The 26,559-nt window shown below is 47.7% G+C and overlaps 1 protein-coding gene across 2 annotated transcripts in view; it reads right to left on the bottom strand.

Moving 5' to 3' along the window:
• Nucleotides 1–9,412: 9,412 nt before the first annotated feature.
• Nucleotides 9,413–26,559, bottom strand: part of COP1 (COP1 E3 ubiquitin ligase) — a 124,391-nt gene continuing 107,244 nt past the window's right edge. For both annotated transcript variants that reach the window (XM_082287480.1, XM_082287481.1), the window contains exons 19-20: nt 12,379–12,423; nt 9,413–10,494 (exon numbers count right to left, since the gene is read on the bottom strand). In XM_082287480.1, coding sequence (XP_082143606.1) covers nt 10,477–10,494; nt 12,379–12,423 — 63 coding nt within the window. In that variant the 3' untranslated portion in view covers nt 9,413–10,476. The remainder of the gene's footprint in view (nt 10,495–12,378; nt 12,424–26,559) is intronic.

Here is a 26,559-nt window from a genome sequence, read left to right as displayed (position 1 = left end):
TCTGGGCCAGTCACCCACACAGCACCCTCGTGTTTCACAAGCCTGCCTTGCTGATGCCAGTGGGAACTGAGCCTCGAGGATACTCCAGGGGTTTCCATCACTTCAGTATTAGGGAAAGCACTCTCCAGTGAAGGAGACCTTCTGGACTGGCCTGAAAGCCCCAAGATATCTTCCCTGTGCAGTCTTGGGGGGATGCCCAGCAGTGAGCCTCTGCTGTTCCCATCCCTCCCCTCCTGCTGCTCCTCTCCCACCACATCCCTCAAAAAAAAAAAAAAATCTGGGTGGAAAGAGATCTGTAGCCAGTGCCCACCCACTTCCCTGGGCTTTGAGCATCCTTGCTGTTTCCCTGGGGGTGCGTGGCCATGGGAATTCTGCAGAAAAAGCTGGGGAGAAGGCTTTTATTCCTTCTCCTCTCGGGGAGGCTGGGGACTGCAGCCCCAGGGAGAAGCTGCTCTTGTGCAGAGCTGCGTGTGCGGAGCGGAGCCGCCTCTCGGCGGCGGCGATCCCTCCGTGCGCGCACAGGAACCAACCCGGCTCCCAGCCTGAATTACCAGAAAATTAAACATATGTCTCCACTCACCCGGGCGAGGAATTAGATGTTGATCCGTCCCGATTCCATCTATTTCAATTATAGACAAGGACAGGCACTGCCTTCCCCACACAGAGACCCAGGGAGGCTGAATAGTCCTGGAGAGGTCTCCAGCCCGCAGGGCTCGTTCTGGGCAGGGGAGCATCCCAGGCACTGCAGCCCCTTTGAACCCCACGGGGGGAATGCTCAAGACTAAGGAAGGATTCTTGAGGCTGGGGCGGATATTTGGGGACCCAGGGTAGATGCTTAGCACCATGGGGCGGGGTTATTTGGGCCACGGCGGGGGGAAGTTCTTAGGGCTCTGGGTGGGTTCTTGACGTTCTAGGGTGGAAGTTTGGTGATCTAGGGAAGATCCTCAGGGCTCTGGGGAAATACTTGAAGTCGTGGATGGGGTGCTCAGGGCCCTGGGGGGATGCTCAGAATAAGGGGCCATGGGGGGCTGACAGCAGGGACTCGCAGAATACACAGGACTGTGTAAAGAGGGATAAAGAGGGAGCAGCACTGTGTAAACCAAAGGTGGTATTAAAAAGGTTTGACTATAATCACGAGAGCAATAAACCCTCCAATCAAAGCCTCCAGATTATCTGCTACCATGCAATGGTTCACTGAATGTGAGCACTGGCAGGGGTGCGGAGAATGGCAACAGAGCCAAAAAGCCATCCCACAAAACAGATGTGAGCTTTATGGCAAGGCAGCTCCGGTGCTTTATTAGTCCATAGCACCAGGGCTTCAATCCTGCGGGTGATGGGCTGGGAATGCCACTCCCCAGGGCTTCAATCCTGCGGGTGATGGGCTGGGAATGCCACTCCCCAGGGCTTCAATCCTCCGGGTGATGGGCTGGGAATGCCACTCCCCAGTGCTCTGCAAAGAACTCCTTTAGTGCAGCTTGTGTTTGCAAAGGAGAGGAGAAAGACCTTGAGATGCTCCAGCGGTGGGAAATTCAAGCAAGCTCAGGTGGGTGATGTGCTGGCAGCTCCAACCTGTGCTGCCCGTGAGGCTGCCTCCATCTTTGACCTGGGAGAAGCAAACACCTTTGCTGTGAAGCTGGGGGAAGTTGGTCTTGTGATGACCAAACAGTGCCTAACGTTTTATATGTGACTAATAAATATCAATATTATAGACCAGCACTGATGGGAAGCACAACTCCTTCAGCAGGCGTGTTCAGCCAGCATGCCTGTATACATAATTCCCATTAGGAGAGGAGACTTTTCAGAAAACATCCAATAAACCTGTGCTTAGGGATCACCAGGAGCATACAAGAAACCAAATGGATTCTTTGATTTCGCATGTTTAGGACAGATGCAGCTTTGATGCTGAGAGCATGGAGACACATTGCTCCTTGTGAGAGGCACAGGACATGGCAGCTCCTGGCATTAAGTGTTGGTTTTGTCCACCCTTCTCTATCTCCAGCTCCTCCTTGAGCATGCCCAGGAGGATTCAGTCACCCATGGGGAATCAGGGAGGCTGGTCACTGCTGTGGGGGTAAGCGGGTGCAAAGCTGTGCCCCATCCTTGGGTTTCAGGGAGCTACTGGCAGTGATTTCTCTGCTCTTCCCTAGCATCAGTGGTGTCTCCCTGCATTTAACAGCTGCTTTGTTGCCAGTCTGTGCTCAGATACATTCCCAAATGCCTCTCCATTATGTTTGAGATGCCCAGCCACAGGGAGAGAGGGGACAGAGGTGCCACCCTGCAGGGGCTCGCTCCTCTGAGGGTCTCTTTTGGAGCCCAGAGCCCAGCAGGAGCTGTAGCCAGGCTGGCAGGGCTGTGGGGCAGCATGTTGCCCTGATGGCAGGGGGTTCTGCCACGGGGCTGTCACCCCCAGCCTCAAAACATGCAGAAAACTTGGAAAGCAACCAGTGGCTTTCCTGGCTCACCACGATGGAGACTGCAGCCTGCCCAGAGGACAGGCTGCGGGCAAGCAGGGAATTTGGGCAGGCAGGGACCGAGAGCAGCTGTTGGATAGAGCATCTCCTCCCTTGACAAAACACAGCACAACCCCTTTGGCATCCTGAGGTTCTGCCAAGCAAAGCAAGCTGGAAGTCTCCCCCTGCTGCCAGGGCCAACCCAGCAGAAAGGTTTATCCAAGCCCAGACACTTGTACCCTGGCGAAGCACAACAGCTCCCAGCTTTCTAAATCACACCGGGTGCTTTGGGACATTGTCTTCACTCTTTCCTTCCCCCTCTGTCCCGCTGCTCCTAGCAGGATGTGCAACAGCAAGGCCTCGGCTGCTCAGAAATGCCCGGAGCTGTGCTCCTTCCCTGGGTGGGCAGCGCCAATCTGGCTTTTGCCCCTCTTTACCTGTCCAGGGTAAGCAATGCCTGCGGCAACACTTCATCATCGTTAAAGCATCATCGCTGCGAGGAGCCTTTGCTTTCTCAGCCATGGGCAGTGCCACACACCGGCAGGAACAAACAGCCCTTAACAGCACAGGCAAGAGGCAGGCAGCCTCTGGGGGCTCAGAACAAGTGATGCTGAAGCTCCCTGAAGCCTCCTTTCGGAAGCTTTCCCCCAGATTCCTGCCTTCCAAGAAGCAGCGCTGATGCCCTCCCCAGCCTATGCCATTGAAACCCGAGGCTTTGCATCCCATCAGAAGAGGCTCTGCGGGCCCCCAGACAGACAAACAGCTATGGAAAGAGCCACGGGGAAAACTGGTGCACAAGAGACGCCAGTCCATGGCTAAGTGCAAGGATTTACTGAATGCTCTCGGCACAGTCACTCATTCAGGGACAGTCTCCTTGCCCCTGTGCAGAAGAGGACAAGCCCCCTCCCACCCCAAACTGTCTCTACTCCTCCACATGAGAGCCTCGGGGGTGCTCCATGCCTGGAGCACACTGGACTGGAGATGTCCCCTCACTGGCTGCGGGGTGCTGGACTCCCTCTCCCTCCTCCTCTTCCTCCTCCTTCCAGCCCTGTGGGGAATTGCAGCATACCTCAGCGACATCAGGACATTACAGATTCCTGGGGTTTTTCAAAGTGCAAAATGCCCTTTAGCGCTGCTATTGCCATGCACAAGGCTTTTTAGATGTCACAGGAATGTAGTGAAATAATTAAAACCCATGTTCAGACCTTAAATCTGGTATTAAAATGAAACTCTGGCAGCTCCAGAGCTGTACAGGAGCTGCACAAAGGAAGGAACCTTAACCCCATGTCTGTGCCTTGGGATAAGGCCATGCCATTCTGCCTTTGCCAGCAGTTTGGGCACATCCCAAGTGCTTCATGTGCCCCTCCAGCTTTACTCCTGCAGACCCACTTTCCTGCAGGAACCAACACACGTGTGGGGTTGGCATGGAGGCAAATTTGTGCCCATTTTACAGTCGGATAAACCTGATCCCAAAAGCAGTGAGGGCAAGGCAGGAGTTACAGGGATGGTTCACCACCTCGAACATCTCCTTTGCCAGGAGATGGCGGCAGCCAGAGCAGCTCAGTGGGTCCTGATGAGCTGGGGGGAATGAGGGGGATGCTTGTCCTGCAAGCAACCAGCACACAGGTACTGGGATTTCCATCACTTGGCTGCACACAAGTTGTTAGGAAAAAAAAAAAAGAAGATAAATAAAGATAAATGGAGGAGAGCTGAGCATGCTGGCAACCCTTCTCTATCATTCCTTTTCTTCCCTAAGCAGATCAAATTATGACCTGGAATCACTGAATACATATTTTATTATGTGGATAATTTAAAGGATGAGGATGAGACAGAGAATTCATAAGGTACAGTCATGTTAGAAGACAAAGAGTTCCCATTAATCTCCTACAGGGAAAAAAACTGAACAGGAGAAAAGGAGGGGGGGACAGGTTGTAATCAATGCTATCCTCTCCTCTTCTCTCTGGCTGAGCTGGGACACAGGGATGTCTTCTCCACTAGCATCAGACAGAAGCTGCTTCTAAAGACCTCACAAAACACACATGGTGCTCCAAACTCTTCCTGGCCCCACTGCCCTTCGCTAGCAAGGTAAACCCACCATTTCCCATCCCATTTAAAGAACCTGGAAATCAGCTCTCCTCCTCCTCAGTGCAGAGCTGGGGAGCAGGGGTTCCCTCCCTCCCTTGCCCACAGCCCCGGGCAGTGCTGTCCCACGTCCCTCCCAGGACTCAGAGCCCTCCCTGGGGCTGTGCCATCACGGTCTGCTGGGCTTTGGCCCATTTCACCCCGTCTGGTGCCAGCTCGAGCGTGATGTTCTGGTGACTGTGAGGGGTCAGCCCCACTTTACTTCCCCTCAGCATCCCCTGCCCCATTCAGCCAGGGGTTGCTGTGCTCTCTGCGGATCAATGCCAGCTTCAGGATGTTTTCTGGTCACCACAGGACCAGGAAAGAGCCACTGGCTCTTGGTAATTGTTTTCATAGCTATTAAGCAATAAACAAAACAACTCTCAATGGGTTGCTGAGCCCTGGCACCACGCTGGGGGTGTTGAGGGCTCAGCCCTGGAGGCAGCACCCTGAGCACGTCTCTGACCCAGGACACTGGTAGTGGGACAGGAGCAGTGGGGCTGGTGGCTTCAGACCAGTTCCTGCTCAGATCTGAGGGGATAAAAGGAGTGTATTTTCCCTCTTAAACACCCTAAATGGTTTTATGGAGATTTTGACAAGTCAGATTAAGCACTGTAATCAAGACAAACGTGTTGTTGAAATAAGGCCCCTAAGGACAAAAATCAGAGTTGCTGAACATTTTCCTTCCCCATCCCTGCACATCTCACAGTGGAGGGACAGGTGCTGGGATCATGCCTGCAGCACGAGCTGTTCATCCCTCCAGTGGTCACTGTCCTCTCCGTGGGGGCTGGAGAAGGGGACACACAGGACTGACCAGTGCCTTCACACCTCCCTGGCTCCGTCCATCAGAGCCCAGAAGTGTTCCTGTGGCTCCCTGCAGGCCCAGCGTGGTGGTTGGCCCTCTCTGAGAGACTCTCGATGCTGAGGGGGTTATGATGAGGTAATCTTGAAATGAACACTTCTAATTAATGAATTAGAATCTCCTGGGGCTGCAAGGGCACATCAGTGCTTGTGGGTTTGGGACTCCTGTTGGGCTCATGCTGCTGGCTCAGTGTCAGCTGTCACGTGCTATTACTCGTGCCTCCTAAGGACAGCCTTTACCTCCAAAATTATTTCCCAATAATTTCCTTTCTGCCTGAAAGAATCTTATGAGAGCGTGTGCTCCCCAGTTCTCAGATGGGCAGAGGCACTGGGGGGATTTCAGGGAGGATGATGGTGTTAGAGATGCTCATGGTGCTCACACTCCTCTGCTATTCATGCAAGTCTCCACCCCCAAATTCTGGGAGTCAAACAAGAGCATCGAGGTAGTGCAACTCCCTGAACAGACTGGGGAGACACTAGGGAAGGCAGAACTGGGAGACGAATAAAACCTGTCTCTCTCTGCATGGATCAGAGGTTTTAGGCAAGCAGCTAGCAGAGGAGATTGGTTTTGTTGCCTCACTCCCTGATGAGCTATTTTCCACCACAGCCCACTGACGGTAGCAGGCACGCTGCAAACTTTCTATTCCAGGCAGATTAGAGGCTGTGATGTGCATATGGAGCCCTCCTTGCCCTGAAAGCTTCGTGATACTGGGAGCCCCGCGAGACGCTGCGCTCCTGGGAGAGGTGGAACCACCTTCTTCCCTTCCCCTGCACACTGGTCAAGGGAAGTTCATACTTAAGTTTTCTTTCTCACAATTTATTTCTAAGAGATGTCAAAAAGCCCTCACTTTTTTCCCCCCTCCTAAGTAGTTTTCCCTGCTGCTTGATGTTGGGGGGCAAATTCTTGTCCCACCTCTGCTGAGTTACAATGGCCAGCCATCAGCCAGAGCCAGATTTAAGATGTGGAAGTTAAGATGGAGAGATTTGAAAGAGTTTTTTGGTGAGACCTACTCAGGTCAAATGGCTGGTTAACACACAGAGCAGGGAATTCATCTTGCTTTAACCCAACTAACCATTTTTAAATTAACTTATGAAGAATGTAAAGACTTAACCTACCCCAGTACTGCCTTGTAACTGAACAGGGAAGAGATGATCATCACTTCAAGCATTTGCAGCTCCCTCTGAAAGCAAAATTAAAGCAAACCATGTGGTGATGGTTAGCAGAAGGCTGGGGGGACTAGGGCTACAGGTGCTTCACCAAGAGATAGATGTGGGCTCTGCTCCTTATGCCACTGGTGCTGCTGTAATTTGTGGATTCTCATGGTCTCAAGCACACCCTCCCACTAGCCAAACCTCTCAGATCCTCAGCATTTGAAGCAGGTGACACTCCCTGACCTCTACAGATGCTCCACCCATTAACAAGTGCAGGACACTGCTGAGAGGAAGGAAAATCCCTCTCTGAGATCAGGTGAGGAGCATCCCATGAGGCTGGCCTCGAGGAAAAGTCTTTGCAGGCAGTGGTGAAGGCTGGCAGGAGCAGGATGCAGTCACCTCCTCTGGATGCCCGCCAGGACACCGGGTGCTGCTGACACACGAGATGAGTTCTTCAAAGCAAACAGTGAACACTCTACTCACCCCTGGGCTGGGCAGGTCCTTGCTGGGTGTTTCTGGCTTCCAGAAAAGCAGTGAGAAAGGAAAGAGCACTTTTGAGCTGGAAAGGAGTGAGATTTGCCTTCCCAATTATCTGCTGATGTCATGATGACCTTCCATAGTTAAACAAAATTACCCTAAACAAACAAGGCACTGCACTCGGGTCAAACACTGGCATTAGCAGCTGGCTGCACTCACTGCAGGAGAGTCCTGACATGTTGATACTAATTTAAATTTCCCATTGACCACCATTTTCAATTCCCTCCAGCACTGAATTTCTTTTTAGCACTAAGGCATGTTCCTCCTACTCTTCTGTTAAATGCTTTAAAATTAATTGAAGAGGCTGGCTGGCCAAGAAAGGTTTGAAATTCCCTTTCTCAAAGAAAAATCTGACTCACCACCTCGCAAGGACACGAGTGCTGGAGGCAAAACCGTTCTGGGGCAGTTTCCAGTCAAGGGCTTTGTAAGCTGGTTTTCTCAAAAGAAAGTGAGACTAAAGCCTCCAAGTGCCCACCATCTGCAATTAATTTTCACAAGGAGATTGGTTAAGTGCTGGAACAGGTTTTCCAGAGGGACTTAGGAATTTCCAATCCTTGCCTGGTTGAACTGTGAACATCTCCAGGCCCTGAAGCAACCTCATCCAACTTTGAGTAAGCTCTGCTCAGGACAGGGGCTTGGACCAAAGACCCCTGTACATCCCTTCCAAAGTCAATCATCCCCCAACTCTAAAAAGGCTGAAAACCTGGCAGGAACCATTTGTTGAGGAGGTGTCTAATTAAAAAAAATACTGACCACACGCTGTTTAAAAAAAACAAACAAAATTACAGTAATTATATGTGACTTAATATGTCAACTGTGAAGAGTTACCTGAAGGAAAGAAAATTAAGGGGATTAAAATAAGGAGCATTACCTCTTGTGACAAAGAGACGAAGACAAAAAAATGCCATCAACTTGTGTTTATGAGCTGCTGTGTTTCTAATTAGGGCCAGACACCAAATTTGCATTTTATCTTGATTGAAATAGAATGAAAACCGAAGAAATAAAGGCGGCCGATGTTAAACAGCTTTCCCTGTTTAATTCAAGGAGAAACCTTACAGCATTCAAAACAGCTGCTTTTTTTCTCCTGTTTAAAGATCTCAGCTTTGTCAGAGCAATTTCAATTTAAAACACAGAGGATCTTCAAGTGGGGGGAGAGAAGGAATGAGGTCACCTGCCAACAGCAGCTGCATGGCACCAGGCTGGGCTACAACAGCAGCCATGGCAGTTTGCAAAATAAATGAGTAGGCACTGACAAACGAGCCAGAGGCTGGGGAAAACCCACACCTGAAACCAGGGGAAGCAGGAGGAGCAATGGCAATGGCTCAGCACATCAGCCCTGCCTTTGGAGGGGCCTGGCTGGGATGGATGCTCAGCACCATCACTCCACACCAAATGCTCTTAAAATGCAGCAAAATGGAAATCAAACTAGTGCTCAGTGTGACGTGTCGGACAGCTGCCATCAGGCAGAAGGAACCAATTTTGTTTTCTTCCGCCACAGTGACTCGGCTCACTCATACAACAGAGACCTGCAGGTAGCACTCTGAGCAGGACACAAGCTGGTGTGCTCTCTCCTTTCCTTCTTTCCTCACTCTCACCCCCACTGACACTCCAGAAATCATGGAAGAAAACCAGCATGCAGCATCTGAGAGCCATCCACCACCCCTCCCTTGGAGCTCAGCAGCACTTTTCTCCCCACTGGACTAGACTGTCCAGAAGCTACTGGTGGTGTGCCCCACATCCTTCTACCTTTGAAGGAGCGTAGATGACCCTCTAGAAACGTGCACCAGCACTGAACCAGGACAGGAGCTGTCCCCAGTTCTGCTATAAGCCTTCATCCCTGCTTCTTTATTCATATCAAGAGCATCCTTGCTCTTCCTCCCTGCTCTGTGAGCAAAGGGTGTGAGAAGATCACACAATGCTCCTGGGAAGATCAGAATCAGGCTTTGAACACCTGCAGGACACAAGGCCTGTTAGGGTTCCTGCATGGGTAGCCCATGACCACAGCAGGGCCTTGCTTTGCTGACACAGACTGCAGGCAATGAACGGAGAGAGATTGTGTGTGCAAACCAGAACACTCCCACAGGTACCACTGTCTGCACTGAACCTTTGGTACTCACGGCAGGGAAAAGACGTGACGCCCACCAAATCCACTTGCAAGCTTAACGAGTTCTGGCAGCAATCCTGACAGTTTAGCTTGGCTGCTGCTCGTGACGACCGTCTGCACCTTCTTATCTGCTCTGCTATCCTGCCAAGAAAGCAACAACGACTCCCAGCTTCATGGTTTATTCCCCCTCCATATGTACAATTAAGTGTATGCATGACCATTAAAAATAAGGCTACTTATATCATGGCTCTGAAAACACGTTACAAACCAACTGTGTCCCCTCTCTTATTACAACATTCAAAATGCTTGGCTTCCACGGTGTGCAGAGAGGGGCAAACACAACCAGACCACACAGGTGATTGAGTGGTGCAGGGCTTTGGTAACTGGATCTAGAAGCTTCCTCCTGTAGCTGAGATAGCCAGACACAGCCAGGCCAGTGGGAGGCAGATCTTGATCCCACAATGTCTTGGCAAGGTCAGTCCAGGTCCCAGGAACTGTAGGCCCTCTCATCTCAGCATCTTGCTGCTGGCAGGTGGCCCACATGAAACTTAATCCTCTCCTTCAGAACTGCCCCTTTGGGGCAAGGAAGGGGTCTAAGGAGAGGAGGAAGGGGAAGGTGTCCTTCTCTTCTTGATGACTAGAGGACTTCGGTCTCCAACGGTGTCAACCTCGGTGACATTTCTCAACATATAATGCATCTAAAAAATAATTAATAAATCAAAGGAACAACAGAACCATACCATGATGGGATTTCAGAGTGAATTGCTTGCGTGTCCAGGTAAGGCTTAGAGACTTTCTTTTTCCAGTGAGGATGAAGAAGAGTCCAGATGAACGTAACTGGAGATGTGCAACTGAGGACAGCCCTGTGTGCTCCCGTAAGCTCCCTTCACAAGTAAATCCGTTCCCTTATGCAACAAGACAATCTTCCAGCTTCAGCTTGTGGCTCAATAAATTTTATTATTCCTTTTTGTTTTTATTTAAAAGAATTTGTTTTCCTATCATAAAAATTAGACAACCATACCACCACCACCACCAGCAAAGTCTGTGGAGTTAATGTTGATGGCACAGTTCACTGGTGTTACCAGTATCTCAAAATGTCCTAGAAAGTCCATAAATGGAAAAAAACCCAAACATGATAGTTTTGGGGAGGAACATCAAGGTGGTTTTGGTTTCTTGTCCCACTGTGGTTCCCAGATGAATACTGTAGCATATCAGCAGGACCAAGTACCTCATGCCTTGAGAGAAAACCCTTCATACCAGCTCCAGTACCTGATTAGTAAGGAAGACAAGACATTTAGAATAGGAATTTATGACATTCGGTATTTCCTACGTCAGCAAATAGATCACCAAGACAGGACTGACCCTTCCATCCCCACCCCTTACCCTTTCTTCACCAGCATGCAATAATATCCCACAAATGGGATAAGCACTTGGCAAGCATCCCAATTTTGATGTCTGCTTGTGTGATGATAAATTAGCCATGAAGCAAAACCATCCACAGATGCCTCATTTCCCCTCAATCACACAGCTCTTGGAAATCTTGTAACAGAGATCAGAGCTTTTGTCATCCCAGCCCTCTGTGCTCTTGTTTCCCTTGTCCAGGCTGGGATGGAACAGCAGCCTCTGGCAGCAGAAGAGTGCCTGTGGGGCTGCCACAGTCTGCATTAGCCTGGTTGGGCTTTACTGGGACAAGTTCTAGAGCTGTAGCTCATGGGTAATGCCCAGTATGGCATCTGTCCCCACAGTGGTGTGGGTTTGGGCAAACCCAGGCCTCTCCCAGAGCATCCCACCTTCCCGCTGCATGCTGCCAAAGGCAAATGGAGACACCAGAGTTCTGACAGCCCTGGCTGTTTGCACATTTCTCTCTGTCTACCTTCTCTCATTAACAAGCAAAGTGCATGAGCAAAACCTCTCCTCTCTAATCATTGCTCTTGCTGCTGGATTCACTTCAAAATATCAAAAGTGTCGGTGCATTTTGTCCATTTTACTAAGGAGGAAGTGAGCAAAGTGACCACCAACCAATTCCAGAATGTGATAAATACCCTATGAATGAGAGGCTACAGCATCACATGCTGCAACAGCAGGAGTAACCCAGCCACCTGAGTCCAAGAAAAGGGGAAAAAAATCTTGACATGCAGTTAAACACAGACCACTTGGGTCTCTCACCATTCTTGCATTTTTGGTGCTTTTTCCAGGGTGGTTCAGACCAGCAGCTCTGGTATGGCTCCAGAGAACTGCAACTGCCACAGGGATGTGAGGGACAATCAGGACCTCAGCCTCATGACAGTGACAGTGCAGTGTATGACTCTGCAGAGAGCAGGTAAACCCCTTTAGCAGCAGCTCCAGAACGCTGCCAGGGGTCTGGGCTACAGGCTTAGGGCATTAACCACCAAACCTAACAGCATGGGTGGAGGGCAGTGCTGCTGTGTCGAATGTGGGATGAAGTTCTGCATTTGGGTTCAGTGTGGTACTGCCTTGGCTGAGGGACACATAAAGAAGGGCAGTCCTTTCCCTATCATCACTTGACATTCCATGGATGGAAATGCATTGAACAGACACTCTGGGAGACTTAATTCAAGCGCTGAAAACCCGGCACTGCGCTGGCATCTCGGTGCACGGGGAAGGCTGATGCTTTCCCAAAGCCCCGTGCTGGCAGCTGCTGCATGGTTACTGCCTGTCTGAGCACCAGAGTCAGCAGAGACAGGGAGCATCCCCACTCATTCCTGCCCTGCTCCAGCCACCTGCACACCAGCAGCTCAGCTCTCAGCCCTGCTGCACCTGCAGCAGCCAGAGGCCGGGCTCAGGTTAACGCTGGTGAGTTAACACTCAGCCTCTGCTGCCGTGGGAGCCAGCACCGGCCTGGGGAGGTGCTTGTGCCAGGCTCTCTGTGGTGCCAGGACCCCAAGGAGCAGCAGCGGGTGCTGGATGGCCACCAGCAACTCTTCCACACCTCACTGCAACTGGTTTCACTGCTGGGGCACTGCCTGCTCGCTCCACTGTGTGCCAGAGGCAAATACATCATTTAAATTACAAACCTCCACAGCCAAGATGACCTTCTCTAATGGTTTCTCCTGGCTGTTCAGTGTCTCTGACCTTGCTCTTTACTATCAACAGATTCAAGTGTTTAGAGGCGAGATGTGTAAAATAACTTACCTTAATTGTACCCTGACTGTTAGCAGCAATAAGCACGTTGGACTCCTGGAAAAAAAAAAAAAAAAAGATGCACTATCAGAACCTGCCATTACTTTTATTGCCCCCCTTTTTTGGATGAAGCAGCAGAGAAGTTATTTTTATCTTAAACATTAGAAGTATATCTAATTTCAAAGGGATTTAACTCTTCCTATATCTGAGATGCTTTCAAGGCTAGAAGTCTTCATAAGTTAAACTACCTTGAAGAATTAGAAAGCAATAATCCTTAGTGCTTGTACAGAGCTTTGAATCTCCAAAGCAATTTACAAACATGAACTAAATCTCACAGCCTCCCTGTGAGGTGGACTAATAAAAATAATAGTTATTTTCATCTTTTGGCAGCCTATGGACAAAGGTCTCCAGCACCCTAACGAAACCAACTAATCACCATTTCAAAACCCCTCCAGCTCCGAGTACAGGAGGCTGCAGATGAGTAAAACAAAGAGGAGGAGAGATTAGAGAGCAATAGCAGGTGCACCCAGTTTGAGAGGGAAGATAAACAGAGAGGGCTCCAGCCCTGCCTTAAGCAGAGAGGCAGCATCTATTTACCTCCTGCCAATTGATGGAGTCGCATTTGGAGATATCCTGGTTGACTGCAAATTAATGGTCTGCTGCATCAGTCAGGCAACCTCCAGGCAAAAGCTGAAGGAGAGAGAGCATCTTCTCTCCAGACCACATTCCTCACGTGACCAGCAAGCACAGATGCACCCTCCCCAGCCAAAATCCTATCCAAAATCTACAGGGAAATCCAAAGGAATGACACGGTGCCAATAACCTAAAGCATGTAAGCACTGGGGTGCTGGCGAGAGCCCCAGACATGCTGAGGGAGAAGCACTGCCCCCAGATGGGTGTCCCACAGCCAGCCCCGTGCCAGTAGATGTAGTGCACACTGCTGAACCGCCTGCTGCCAACTGTTTTCTCTCAAGACAGCTGATATCTTTCCTGAAAGATGTTTTTAAATTTCTCTCGCTGCTGCTATCCATCCCCAGCCAAACTTGCTGTAATTATCCCATCGCTTAACACATGCATTTTTAATAAACTTAGTGACTAGAACACACCCCGCTCCAAAGGGAGTGGGAAGGCAGCTCAACACAGCCCCAAGCTGGCTGTGCACTGCTTCATCATGAAATTCAGGACTTTGCACAGCCCCCAGATTTGGGGCAAAGGGAGAAAAATCCCCTTCGTTGTGAAAATCCACAGAGCAGCTAAGAGTAGCCTTGTGGTGGACCACTGAGCTAACTGACACAGATAGATTTGTTCGCCCTGGTACAATCATTAGAGGGTTAGTTAAAACTCCTGGTACTATCTCACTAATGATCCTCCAAGTCTAAGCTCCTGAAAAGAAAGTATATCCTCAAATGAAAAATATACTCCAATTTCTGTTCAGTTGGTGGCTAAGAATCTAATCCAGTAAACTGCTCAGCTTCTGGTTAAGCATTAAAATCAAAACCCACTGAGGGGGGGAAGGCAGATATAAATATTATTTGGGTACTGAAACAGGGACCAGGATGCCCAATAGGATTCTGGAAGCAAGGGAGAGGGACCAGCAGCTATCTACTGTGCAGTGCAGGAGACCTGAACTCCTGAGTACAGATGATGCAGGGTTTGAATGATTCCTGCCTGCACTGTGAGTGACTGGTAATTCATCCTGCTGCTGCAGTCTGCTGGGGTGCCACTGTAAATGAACTCTGTTTCAAACAACAGTTTTACCTGCTAAATAAAATAAAAAGGCCAGAGGGTAATTTACTCTCACTCCCTTGTTCTTCAGAAGCCCCTGGGTGTTGGGTTTTTTTCAGCAGGGTCTGAGCTAATCGCTGCTCTGCTGCTTTCATCCACAACCATGAGATGCAAACAGGAGCAGACAGCAGCAAAATTAGCACCAAATCTGTCACAGAACAAACAGTGACTTGCTTGTTAAGGCACTCTAGCGCTGCTTCTCCAGGAACACAGCTAAGTAACTTGTTTTTAATCCTCCAAAGAAACAACGCACTTCCTTTCGTGTTGCCTGTAAATCAGTCAATATACTCGACGTGTTAAACACCTAAAGAAGTCATGAAGTTGTTTAGATCTGTAGCTTTGTAACTCGTGACAGCCACGTACACATTAAACCAATCATTTTGCCAGGACATGTATGAATGGAGTCACCAGGACCTCAAAAGAAAACCACATCACCACTGACCTGGCAGAGCACCTGTTTCCCCAAACACACTACTATGACCAGCTGTATCACTGAGGCATGAAAAACAGGGTCTCACCATCCATTGTGGCTGCGTGTTCTACTTTACCATAATCAATTGGTGTTTCTGTGCAGGGCAAGAAGGTTTAAAGACTGGTCTTACTCATCCCTTCCATTTCTGCTGCCTGCAGGAGCCAGCAACTCCCAAAGCAGAGGCAGCAGGATCTTCAACGATCCAGCCCAAGTGAGTAATCCTGCTCTGAAGAAAGCAGTTATTAAAATGACTCTTCTACACATGAATAATCTTCTCCTATGAGTGGTTTGCACCTCCAGCCCCTCTTAGCAGGAGAGGCAGAAGGAACCAGCTGCCTTTGCTAAAACAAGATTGAAGAAGAAAAAGGAACGAACATAACAAAAATTAAGAGTTTAGGGTTTACTGCCTGGCAAGCAACAGCATTTTGTTCTGTGTGGCTGCTAATCTCAAGCATTACTGCAGCCCAGAGGAAAGCCACAGACCGTGTCACCTGCTGGAACGTGGCAGCCTCTGCTCTGCACAGCACGGCAGGTCAGGAGCGATGGGAGGAGATGCCCGCGGGGCGCTGCGGTCCTGCCAGGAGGTAACACCGCACCTCAGCGAGCCAGGGGGAGCCACAGAACTGACAGCAGACACCTTCAGAACCTTGGTCCTCTAAAGGCAATGGAAAAAAAGCTCTGGGGATGTGAAAATTATGCATCTTCTCGTCTTTTAGTGTTACGTATGAATTAACAAATTTGATTGGCAGATGTAGGTGCATGTCAGGACTCATGTTAAGATTAATAAAGGGTGCAGTTCCAGAACTGCTCTAACGAGCTCCAGGGCTGAAGTTCTGTGCTAAGACCTATGAAAAACTTTTCTTCATCTGCCTGCCTTTTTTTTTTTTGACTGCAGAGACAGCATTATGGGAAATCTGAAGGGCAGTTCCTTGACATGGGAAGGACTTGACTCCACCATAAATCTCTGTTATTGCACAGGCTGGACACATATTCACAAGGAGGTAAGCATTATGTAAAATGAAGTAGTAAATTGGTCTTGAGTGCAAAGACAGACCAGAAGCACCTCTGTCCTGAACCTGACACATCCCCGTTTCTCCAGTTTGAATATGACTGGTGCACCCACAGTAACTTTGGAGCATTCACCCACAGGATTCGAAGGGACTTTCACTGATTGCACCAAAAAAAAAAAGAATTTTTTGCAGCACATTCTTGATGGCAAAGAAAAACAAAATCAAGTTTAGGACCTTCCTGAGTAGATGAGATACCTGCTACATTCATCATTCGAAGGAATTGTTCACCTGGTGACAGCTGGGTTTTGAAGCACACTGATTTCCTTCCCTCCTAGATGAGCCCTATTTTGGATGGCCCTGGGGAAGCGATTTGTACAGGAAAGGAGCAGAGGAGAAGCAGAGTCTGGCTGACTGCTGGTATTCATGCAAGAGTAGTCAACACTAAGACAATCAGAAATGCTCTGGATGTTTTGCGAGGTTTGAAGACATTCAGCTGAACAACTGAAAAGTTATCAGAGCTGCTCCAGTGCAAGAGGGAGGAGTCAAAGACAGCTGAGGTTGTAGCTCTTCCCCTCCTTTGTGTAAGAAAGCATTGCTGGGAGGGGAGGATAGCTGGATGAAGGTGATCCCAGATGGACACTTGTTGAAACCACGCACACATCTCCTTGAAGGGACACCCACTGATGCCCAAGCGGACTCAACTCTACGGAGCGAGGAAGAGCTCTGGACAGAGCCTCCAGCAAAGCTGTGGCCCATCCTCCAGCACCTGCACAGCTCCTCTCTGGCTACCCCTCCTCACTCATAATGATGCCTCACTGTGGCTGCAGGAGCTACACATCCCTCTCACCAGCAAAATCATAGCTGAGCATTTTAGTCCTCCTCTGCTGACATCAAACCTGTGCCAAAAGGGCTCAAAAGAAAGGCAAGATGAGCACAAATCACTAAGAATTTTTTTTCCCTTTAATATAATCCTTTCTGAGACCATTCCTCCCCTGTTATCCCACACATATCAGTCCTTGAAGTGGAATTCAGAAGCCCACACTGAAGGAAAAGCTGAAGAGATTGTTCTTTAGGATTATAACAGGCGAAGCAGGATGTGTTTCCAAGTTATATGTGCACATTTTCACACAATGGACTGGAAATCCTTTTTGGGTCTTTCACCATATTATAAATAATTACAGGCCATAATGTTTGTGCTTCTTTGTTATCCTTCCTTTTTCGCACAAATAAAGGAGATTTACCTCAAACTTCCAGCACAGCCATGCTCAGGTAAGCATGAGTTTTCTGGATTTTCAGCTAGGTTTGTTCTATGGATTCACCATTTGGGTTCTTAAAGATCTCATTTTAAATTAACAGCTTCTCACCTTCCCTACCCAGCAGATGTTTTGGCTAACAAATGGCAGGTTTGTCAGCACTTCTCTTTCAAGCAGACAGACTCACTGTTGGGCAAGCACAACACTTATTCCAAGGAGCTGGAGCCTAATTAAGCAAAGCTGTTGATACAGTGGGAAAATCATCGGGGTGAGAAAGCTTGCACTCAAGTGGCCATTGTCTGCTGTTATTTATAGGTAGAATAAAAGTATACAGTTGAACTAAATCTAGTGCTGTTTGTACAGAAAGCCCATTATTTAAGTAAATTTACTCCTACCTTACTGAAGGTGGCAACTATTACTCAGCTGCTGGCTTTTAGGACCGAGCTGAAGACCATCTGCAAGACGTATTTCAGCAAAACTTTTCCCACCGATGTCACACACAAAGTCTTTCCACACATCTCAATGTGCAGAAGTGGTTCCCCAATAGACCACCACTGCTTGACTGCTCTTCATCTTGTAATTAGCAGATTCTAATGGCTTTTCACTCTCATTCCCCTGAGCCCTGGCTATTTTCTTGTTGTATGACACAAGTCAGCTTTTTGTTTTTGAAAGAAAATCACAAATTCTAACCCAGGAAACACAATGAACCTCCAAGCGTACAAAAATCAAGAGGTTTTGAAAAGCAGAACTGCTAGATTAGATCCCTTCCCAGCAGGACAATGTGCTGCATACCAAATTTTGGGGTTTTTTTCCTATTTTTGTGATAAAACTGTTATCAATGAAAGGTGCACAGTGGGTTGGTTGAAGTGGTGCACAACCCTCTATCTCCCTGTGAACCAGAATTTACTTTCTATGCCATCATGCTCACATAACATTAATCCCTTCTGAACAAATTTAAAGGAATATTTATTATCTATACTGTGAACATCAGGCTCAAGCAGAAATTAATTACTTTACACCAAGTGCTGCTTTACAGAACAAGGTCTAACGTATAAAAGATGTTGTACCAAAATATTTCAGGAGCAGCAACACCCAACTCTTTAGGTATTAAACCTGAACAGGACATGCACACCTCAACCGTGTCTTTTAATCCTTAGAAACTGTATTTTTATCTCATTCTGAAGGTAATTCCTTTGTTCACAGAGAGATAAAGCCTCTTTAGGCCCCAGAAAAAAGCAAAAACTCAATACATCTCAAAAAGGTCTTGTCTATGCTTCTTTCTAGATCCAGCTGTAAATACACAATCTTTTGGGCTTTTAAGCCCATAAATGCTACACAATTATACCCACCCAGCATAACAAGGATATTTACTTAAAACGTTAAGCCACAGATTTAAAGATGATGGCACTCCTTTGACTCACTTTCTGTAGAATGAGTTGCCTACAGTCACATGCACATATGTATAGGTTCTTCTTATGTCAGAATTCATGGGCACACTGTAAAGCTTTTTAGAAAAAAAGTTTTCAAACAAATTAGTGTTTTCATCATCCTACATCACGCAGAGTTTGCAGCTTCCACACAAGATGAAGTGCATCTCGCTAGGAAATGGGCACAGGTAGAAATTCAACATCTCCTTGAATCCCTTCCCTTGTTTTTCAGCAACTCTAGACTTTAACCTCTGTATCTGGGACGCCTTTTGTCAAGTTTTCTGACACTTCCACATCTGATGTTTTCTAGTTGCAACTCAATACACATGACTATAGCCCTTTTTCCAACTCCCTGAAGCAGTCTTCTCATTTTTGCATTTTACAACACATTTTTCTCCTTCTATTCAGATCAAACACAGCACAAGAAGACACTGTGTAACTGAAAGCTGATTTGTTATCATACACACCCAGGTCTGTATTCACAGCACATGGATGCCCTAAGGAGAGCAGTCCAAGGCTTGCTCCAATGACACACTCAAATAAGGAGTAAGCTATCTCTCAGTCAAGGGAGAGATCTCTTTTTCTTAGCACACCCTTTTCATTGCAGCATGTAGCTCTCAAAAAGCCAGTATCAACAAGGCAACTGAAGGCAGGGCTAGAAGAAAATAGAAGCACACAGATATACAGTGCTGCACACAGGCATCAATTTCCTTGTTTCTATGCCGTCTTCTGAATTCAAGATGGAAATGGAGGCCAACGAGACTGATGGGAAGAAGGCAAAGAAAGCTCTGCAAAGGCAGGAGAGGCCAGCCAGCAAAGCCCACCCCAGGTACTGCTGATATATTACAGGCAAATGCCTCTGCAATTTAGTCCTTCCAGAACAAAACTGCTATTGATGAGCACCTAATTTATTTAGAATCCAAGATGAGGAAATCTCATTAGACACTTATTATTCTGCATCTACTGCAAAGCAAGGTACACAGCTCTAACAGCTGCTGCACACTCCCCCATCAGGCAAGGTAGGGAGACATATGTTAAAACCAAATTATTTTGGTGTTAATCCTGCACCCCCAAAGGGCAAGTCTTCCCCTCCTCTCTGTGTGGGAATATTGAGTTCCACTGCCCATTTATCTGTGACAAGGTCTCTAAAGTTACTTGTTCCTGTGGTCATAAATCCTGGGATTTCAGGTGCTCCCCATAAACAATATGCTCAAGACCTTGAAGGAAGTGGCAGCAGTATATAAATACAGCTTACTATAAGCATCCAAAAAACATACACATAAACATGCAACACATTAATATCAATATTGCAAAACCACAGGAAATGGCAAGGCATTACTTCAGTGAAGACAGTTTTAGCATCAATTCTTTTAAGACTTAAAACTCCCAAATATTCATTCGGCAATGCAGTGCCGTACAGCGCTTGACAACTGCACGGTTTGAGACCTGCATTTCTCCTGCCAATATGTTTCCCCCCTTTCCCTTCTACTGTTTGTTGTTTATTGTCATTACATCATGCTGGAGGTGATGTATTTAATCTCTCCCTAGCCAAGGTCAGGCTGCCCTGCCCATCAGTGCAGTATGGGGCAAAACCAAGCCCCAGGGTGTTATCATTAATATTGCTATTGCTGATGTCGCCCTTCCAAACTCGCATCAGAAACAAAATATACAATCTGGACAAACAGCCACCAATCTGTATGAGAGTATTCAGAAACATCATCTAAATCTGGTACTTTCAGATTTTGATTTTGTGCAGACCAGTGGCAAACCATCAGGGATCAGAGCTGTAAACAGAAATCAGTAGAATGTGAAAAGCCTTTTCAGTTCAAGCTACCCTGAATTAGATAAGACAAGCAATCCACCTTACAAACACGAGAGCTATGCAGCCCAGTCCCAAAGCACAGCAAGGACCACAGCTCCCAGCTGCTGCACTAGGAAAGAATGGATGCAGGTGGGAAGCTTATGAGAGAAAGGTTCTCCCCCAGGAAGATAGCTGGGCACTGGAACAGGCTCCCCAGGGAGGTGGTCACAGCACCAAGCCTGACAGAGCTCAGTACGTGTTTGGACAACACTCTGAGGTGTGTGGTGGGATTGTTGGGGTGTCCTGTGCAGGCCCAGGAGTTGGACTTCATGATTCCTGTGGGTCCCTTCCAACTCATGGTATTTTATGATTCTCTCCCAGCTCCTTGGTTCTCTTTAACTTACAGCACACTCCTTGCCCTTCCTGTGAAAGGCACACTTCAATCTGCTAGAGCCCTGCTTCGTGTTCAGGTGGTTCTGTCGTGCCTCTTTCACACTCATGATGTACTTCTCCCATCCCTCTTATCTCCTCTATTCTTTTTCCTTCTTTTACCAAGTCAGTGATTTGTCTTCCAGCTCAACTGTACCCAATGCTCCTCAGCTCTCTCTTTCAAATCATCTTCACACTCGAATCAGCAATTTCCTTACTTGTGCAAGAACGCTTGGATCTTTCCAAGACCATCTGTCCCACGTTCTTCAGGGCTTTTGTATTTGTGAGATCACTGTCCCTGGCATGCCATTTCTCACCAAAACCTTACTTTCAGCCCTCTGTTCTTGGTTTCAACTGCCCCTTCCACAGTACTGGGTACATCTTTCCACCTCCTCTTGTGAATTCACCTTTGAAAATCCTGCTTACAGCACAGTTTCCTTTCCTTTCCAACCCTCCAACACAGCAGCACCAACAGCAATGTGCACATCTTCCTTGGGGCCAGAAAGGGAAGAGATGATGGTTAGCCTTCCTTTCTGGTCCCAGTATCCGATCAACCAACTGTATCTGCTTCTAGAAGCTGCTTTCCCTTCTTGGTTCCTGAGCTCGTTAGTGCGCTAGGATGACACATCTATCCCCCTGGGCCTAGGCTGTCAGCTACAGCTCCTTCCCACATCTAAGAAACATCTGCCTAGATAAACCCCAGAGGACAAAAGGATATAAGCAGGCAGAAGCCTTATGATTAGGGACTGCAACCCCATGTTATTTTGTGGGGACAACAACCTGGCGCTGGGCCAGGAGCATCCAGCTGCAGAAGGTGATCCACGTCAGCAGCTCGCAGATGCACACATGCCCCAGATATCCTTGCTTGCATGCTTCTTCCTGATACACAAGAGCTAATACTGCACATCAGCTGCTGTTCCGAGCTGGAGCATGGTCCTCTGAAGGCTGACAAATGGTTTCCCAGCTGGGCCAAGAGTGATCACTGCTATGTGACACGTCTCCTGTGCTCTATAAAACTCAGCACACTGTTGATGCTGCCAGCAGCTCGCCTGGGCCAGGCACCAGAATTCAGACACTGTTATTAAATCGGTTCCCACATAGAAATACCACAAAATAAGCCATTAGCCATTGGTCCAGCTCCTGCTTTCCTTCCTTTCCCAGTGCCATTTGTTTCAGTCACTAAACAGCTGAATGATAACAGGCTTAAAATTGATCCAACCACCTTGATGTTAATATTTTAAATTATTAAGTCTGAGTTCTCTAATGCCAATAAATCATTTATACGTGCACATTTAATTAACAATCCAATCAGTAAAAACAACTTTGCATTCGCGCCACACATTTTATCAGAGGAACCAAAGACACATTACAACATTAATTAAGCGTAATAAATGCCCTGATGGGGTAGCCAAGTATTATCCTACATGTGGGGAAACCGAGGAAACACACTTGGTGGATTTGCCCAAGGTTAATCCTGATGTTCCCAATGAGGTGTTGAAGAAAAAAGGCAGGAATGAAGACCACTGAGGTTTAACTCTCCTAAGAAGAATTCCTGTTGGAACTGCAGTATTTACGTATTTGCTGATGGGAAATCCATTCCAGTTGCATTCCTCTACCAAAAAGACTTGAGGCACAAACCACTGCTATCAAGCATGCCGAAAACCAGCCCTCAATTGTGACAGCCAGCCAGGTGAGGTCAAACACACTGGGTCCAACACCATCCCCAGCCAAGGGTTCTAAGGATGTTTTATGACCTTCCCACCCCACAGTTCACACCTCTGCACACCCCTAAGCTCATGGGATGCTGGACACTCACCTAGTGGTCTGAGGTCCTAGACCTACAAGAGCGTCTGGCAGCTCCCAGGTGCTTCAACAGCTCATCCAGCCCTTGGGGAATTTCATACCAGACTCCCATGTGAGGGGAAATTCCTGAATGACCCAAGCTAACCTCTGGAGAAAGAGGCCTTGCAGCTGTGTAACTGGTGCTAGTGGGACAGGCTGGGGAAAAAACCTTCCTAAACCCCTCAGATGAAACCGTCCTCTCAAGGCAAAGGTGGAAGAACACTTCATGCATACAACCAGAGATGGTGGCAATCAATACAGGAGGATGGGTTAATCACAGGTGATGTCAGGAATGATGAAGGGAGCCAAGCTGAGCCAGGCTGGCTGGGTCAGCAAAAGGGAAACACTTTGGCAGAAACTCATGAAATCAATTTATTTAAAACCGATAGTGGATTCATACTGTGCTACTGTTCATTTTATATGGCTGGCTGTCAACAATCTGGGGCAGCCAAGCTGTCTGTCTGGGCAACACCTAGTATGGTGGGGTGACCTGGCTGGAAGCCAGGTGCCCACCAAAGCCAGTCTGTCACTCCCCTCCCTCAAATAGACATAGGAGACAATAGGCTTAGAATTGAGATAAGGACAGGGAGAGATCACTCTCCAATTACCATTACAGGCAAAACAGGCTCAACTTGGGGAAAATCTGATTTATTACTAATCAAATCAGAGTAGGATAATGAGAAATAAAGGAAAATCTTAAAAACACCTTGCCCCCACCCCTCCCTTCTTCTCAGGCTCAGCTTCACTCCTGATTTTTTCTATCACTTCCCCCCCAGTGACAGAGAGGGGTAAGGAACTGGGGCCACAGTCAGCTCATCATGTATTGGCTTTGCTGTTCCTACACTTCTCAAGGGGAAGACTCCTCAAGCTCTTCCCCTGCTCCAGCCTGGGGTCTCTCCCACTAGAGCCAGCTCACAACCTCCTTCAATGTGAGTCCTTCCCACAGGCTGCAGTTCTTCACAAACTGCTCCAGTGTGAGTCTGTGTGGTCAAAAGTCCTGCCAGAAAACCTGCTCTGGAGTGTGGGCGCCTCTCTCCACGCGTCCACAGGCCCTGCTGGAGCCTGCTCCAGTGTGGGCTTCCCACAGGGTCACATCCTTCTTTTGGGCATCCACCTGCACTGGCACAGAGTTCTCCATGGGCTGCAGGGGGATCTCTGCTCCCTGTGAACCTCCACGGGTTGCAGGGGGACAGCTACCTCACAGGCTGCAGGGAATTCTCCTGCTCCTGGAGCACCTTCTCCCCCTCCTTCCTCGCTGAGCTGTGGGTCTGCAGAATTGTCTCTCACATATTCTCACTGCTCTGTCCCTGATGCAGCTGTGCAGCATTCCCTCTCACCTCTCCTCAAATGCATCATCCCAGAGGTGCTACCAGCATCGCTGATGGGCTCAGCTTTGGCCAGCGGCGTGTCCACCCTGGAGCCAGCTGGCACTGGCTCTGCTGAACATGGGGGAAACTTCTCACAGAAGGCACCCCTGCAGCCCCCCACTACCAAAACCTTGCCAGACAAACCCACTTAGTAAATCACATCTCCTGCAGATGGTAGTTTCTTTGCCCCATTCTAATGAAAACCACGTCCACTCCCAAAACTGGTCTGATACAGAGAATCAAAAAAGGCTCAGCCTGAATTCTGACATTTAGTTTCTATGCTTTATCTGTAATCACATCCCTTGAACATACCCAACCATTTTTAAGTGGGATCCCACCACCAAACCAAAGCCAAATCCTGATACAACAGTATCCCAAACCAACCAACTTTGAAAGTTCAGGACATACTTTTAAATCCTGACCATTGCATTAGTGGGTCTTAAAATAATGTTGCAGGGGGACTTGAGTGCTCAATAAACACATTAACTCTTCTAAATGTTTTGCTTATGCCAGCTGGAAAAGAAGGATGATGGTTTCACTGCGCCTGCAAGCCTTCTAATTGTGTTACTGGATGGGCCAGAAGTCTGGCAGCCGTGGAAATCAAACCCTTCATTTCTCTTCAGGCCAAGAACAGTGTATTTAATAGCAATGGGAATGGAGTCACAGGTCCAAGTGTCAGCACTGAGGGGGCTGTCTGAGGCAGGGAATGACAGCACATGTAAAGCTGAGGCTGCAGGCAGGGAGCATGGGGAATTACACATCTGTGGGGCAAGCAGGGCTACAGCAATAGGAAGAAACACACCAGGAAAGCAAAAATATCTCATCCCTGCAGGCTGCTTGCTGGTAAGAACAGACAAGGGAAGGATACCTGTAAGATGGCCCAGCCTGTAGCTGCATAAGCCACTACTTATATAAAAAGATATATTTATAAATATTTTTTCCTTTTATCTTCTATGGAACACACATGTGCCACAGAAGCGAACAGCACCAGGATCTGGTGAGATAAAAGAAATGATAAATGGTTTCTTGCAGAGAAAACTCAAGGCAGAAACACATTAACACTACCACACCAAGAAGCTTCATGAAATTATACCCATAATAATGCTATGTATAACGTATGCTGGTTTGGGAAAAAGGACTGTGATTTAAGGAACTGAAGTTTAATTAAGGTAAAACAAAAGTTTCCATTAATCTTGAAAGATTTCACAACCTGCTGCTCTCCTTCACCATCCACTCCAGCTAATGCTGTAATGGGATCAAGTGCAGCACTCTGGACCTGAAACCTCCCGCAGTGCAGACAAGGCTGGGCAAGCTGTACCAGAGCACGTGGCCTTCCCTAGGCTTGGGAAACAGGACACTTTGTCTCCTCAAGGTATTGCTCCAAACACGCCCTGAGTGCAGTGGACACATATTTTCACTAGCCAGGATGCACAGGAGAATGAAGAACAGATGTTGATAAACTTGAGAATGGCAAAGACAAATGGCCAGAGCCTAGACCTGCAGGCAGGCCCTGCTGATGTGCATTTCCTGTCACGAGCACAAGTCTTCTCCTGAGCAGGTAAAATTCCAGTTATACTGAAATCTTCTCCCTGCGTGAATTCCAGTCATGGAGTTGGTGTTACAAACGTTTCCTGTCTTCTGTTCCCATGGTACAGGTAAGCACAGGTAAGGATGGGGCAGCAGAGCAGTGAATCCTCCCCAGCCAGCAGAACCATCTCCTATACACCTGTGGCCAAGAAGGGGTTTAGAGCTGGCTTGGCTCACGGTCAGTGAGGGCTCTGTAGATGTATTTTAACTGTAGGGAAGAAGGAGCTGACCTGAACCACGGCCGGGTCATGTCTGCAAAGCTCTTTGGAAGAGAAGGATCTTTGCTTTGCACAGTGAAAGATGCTGGAATCTCTGAAAGAAGATATATCAAAGCTGTTTTTGCAGGTCAGCTTTCAAAGTAAAGCCACAATGCAAACTATCAGCTTTCAGGACAAAATTGTATGGCTGGTATTGAAAAAGACAATACAGTAAATTGCATTTTAGTAAGGTCTGACTGTACATAAAAAGTAAGGAACTTCATTAAACAAGATCATACAGAGTACAGATGATACACATGAAGTTGCTTTCTGATATCCTACTCCTGATGCTTTCTCCATTGTATTTATCTGAGGGGAGAAGGGAGTGAGACCACAGCTATGCCTTAGGCATTAAGAATGATGAGAGTACAGCTTTATAGCTTTAGCACAATAAATGCAAAGCATGGCATCTTCCCTACTTTGTTCTGCAGAATGAACTATTCAAAAGATAATAATGAACTTTGCATCATCTAGAGGACTCAATTGTGCCTTCTGCCTGCTTCCCTCATCTCAGCCATCTAAAACACTCCTGAATCCAGAAGCATGAGTGAAACCAGAAACTAAAATGCACCCGAGAAGTCAGAAATCACTGGGTCATTCAGCTGTAGAAAAGCATTTTGGATTTGAAAACAAAGGATGCGGAAAGAACAAACAAGGAAACCCACCGAGGACTGAGATTAAAGTCAGAAGCAAATACAGGATGTCTTAAGACAAGTTCATTGATTGTGAAAGGGAAAAAAGCCATCCAAACTCAACGCACAATTCATACTAGACAAAAATTCTCTATTCTTTCATTCACCTTCCAACTTTCCCTCTCCTCAACTTGCTCATTCACCTCCCTGCAACTTACCTTCCCCTAAGGAATACCAGGAGGCAGCCCCTGAATTCTAATTGCATTTGCTATTCTACTAAATCCCATAGATTTAAATGGGCAAAATTAGCTGAGTTCACCTATCAGGCATT

This window comes from Coloeus monedula (assembly GCF_965178545.1).
Source record: "Coloeus monedula genome assembly, chromosome: 9".
Taxonomy (NCBI): Eukaryota; Metazoa; Chordata; class Aves; order Passeriformes; family Corvidae; genus Coloeus; species Coloeus monedula.
Note: the sequence above shows the minus strand (reverse complement) of the source record. Positions and strands in the feature narration are given on the sequence as shown.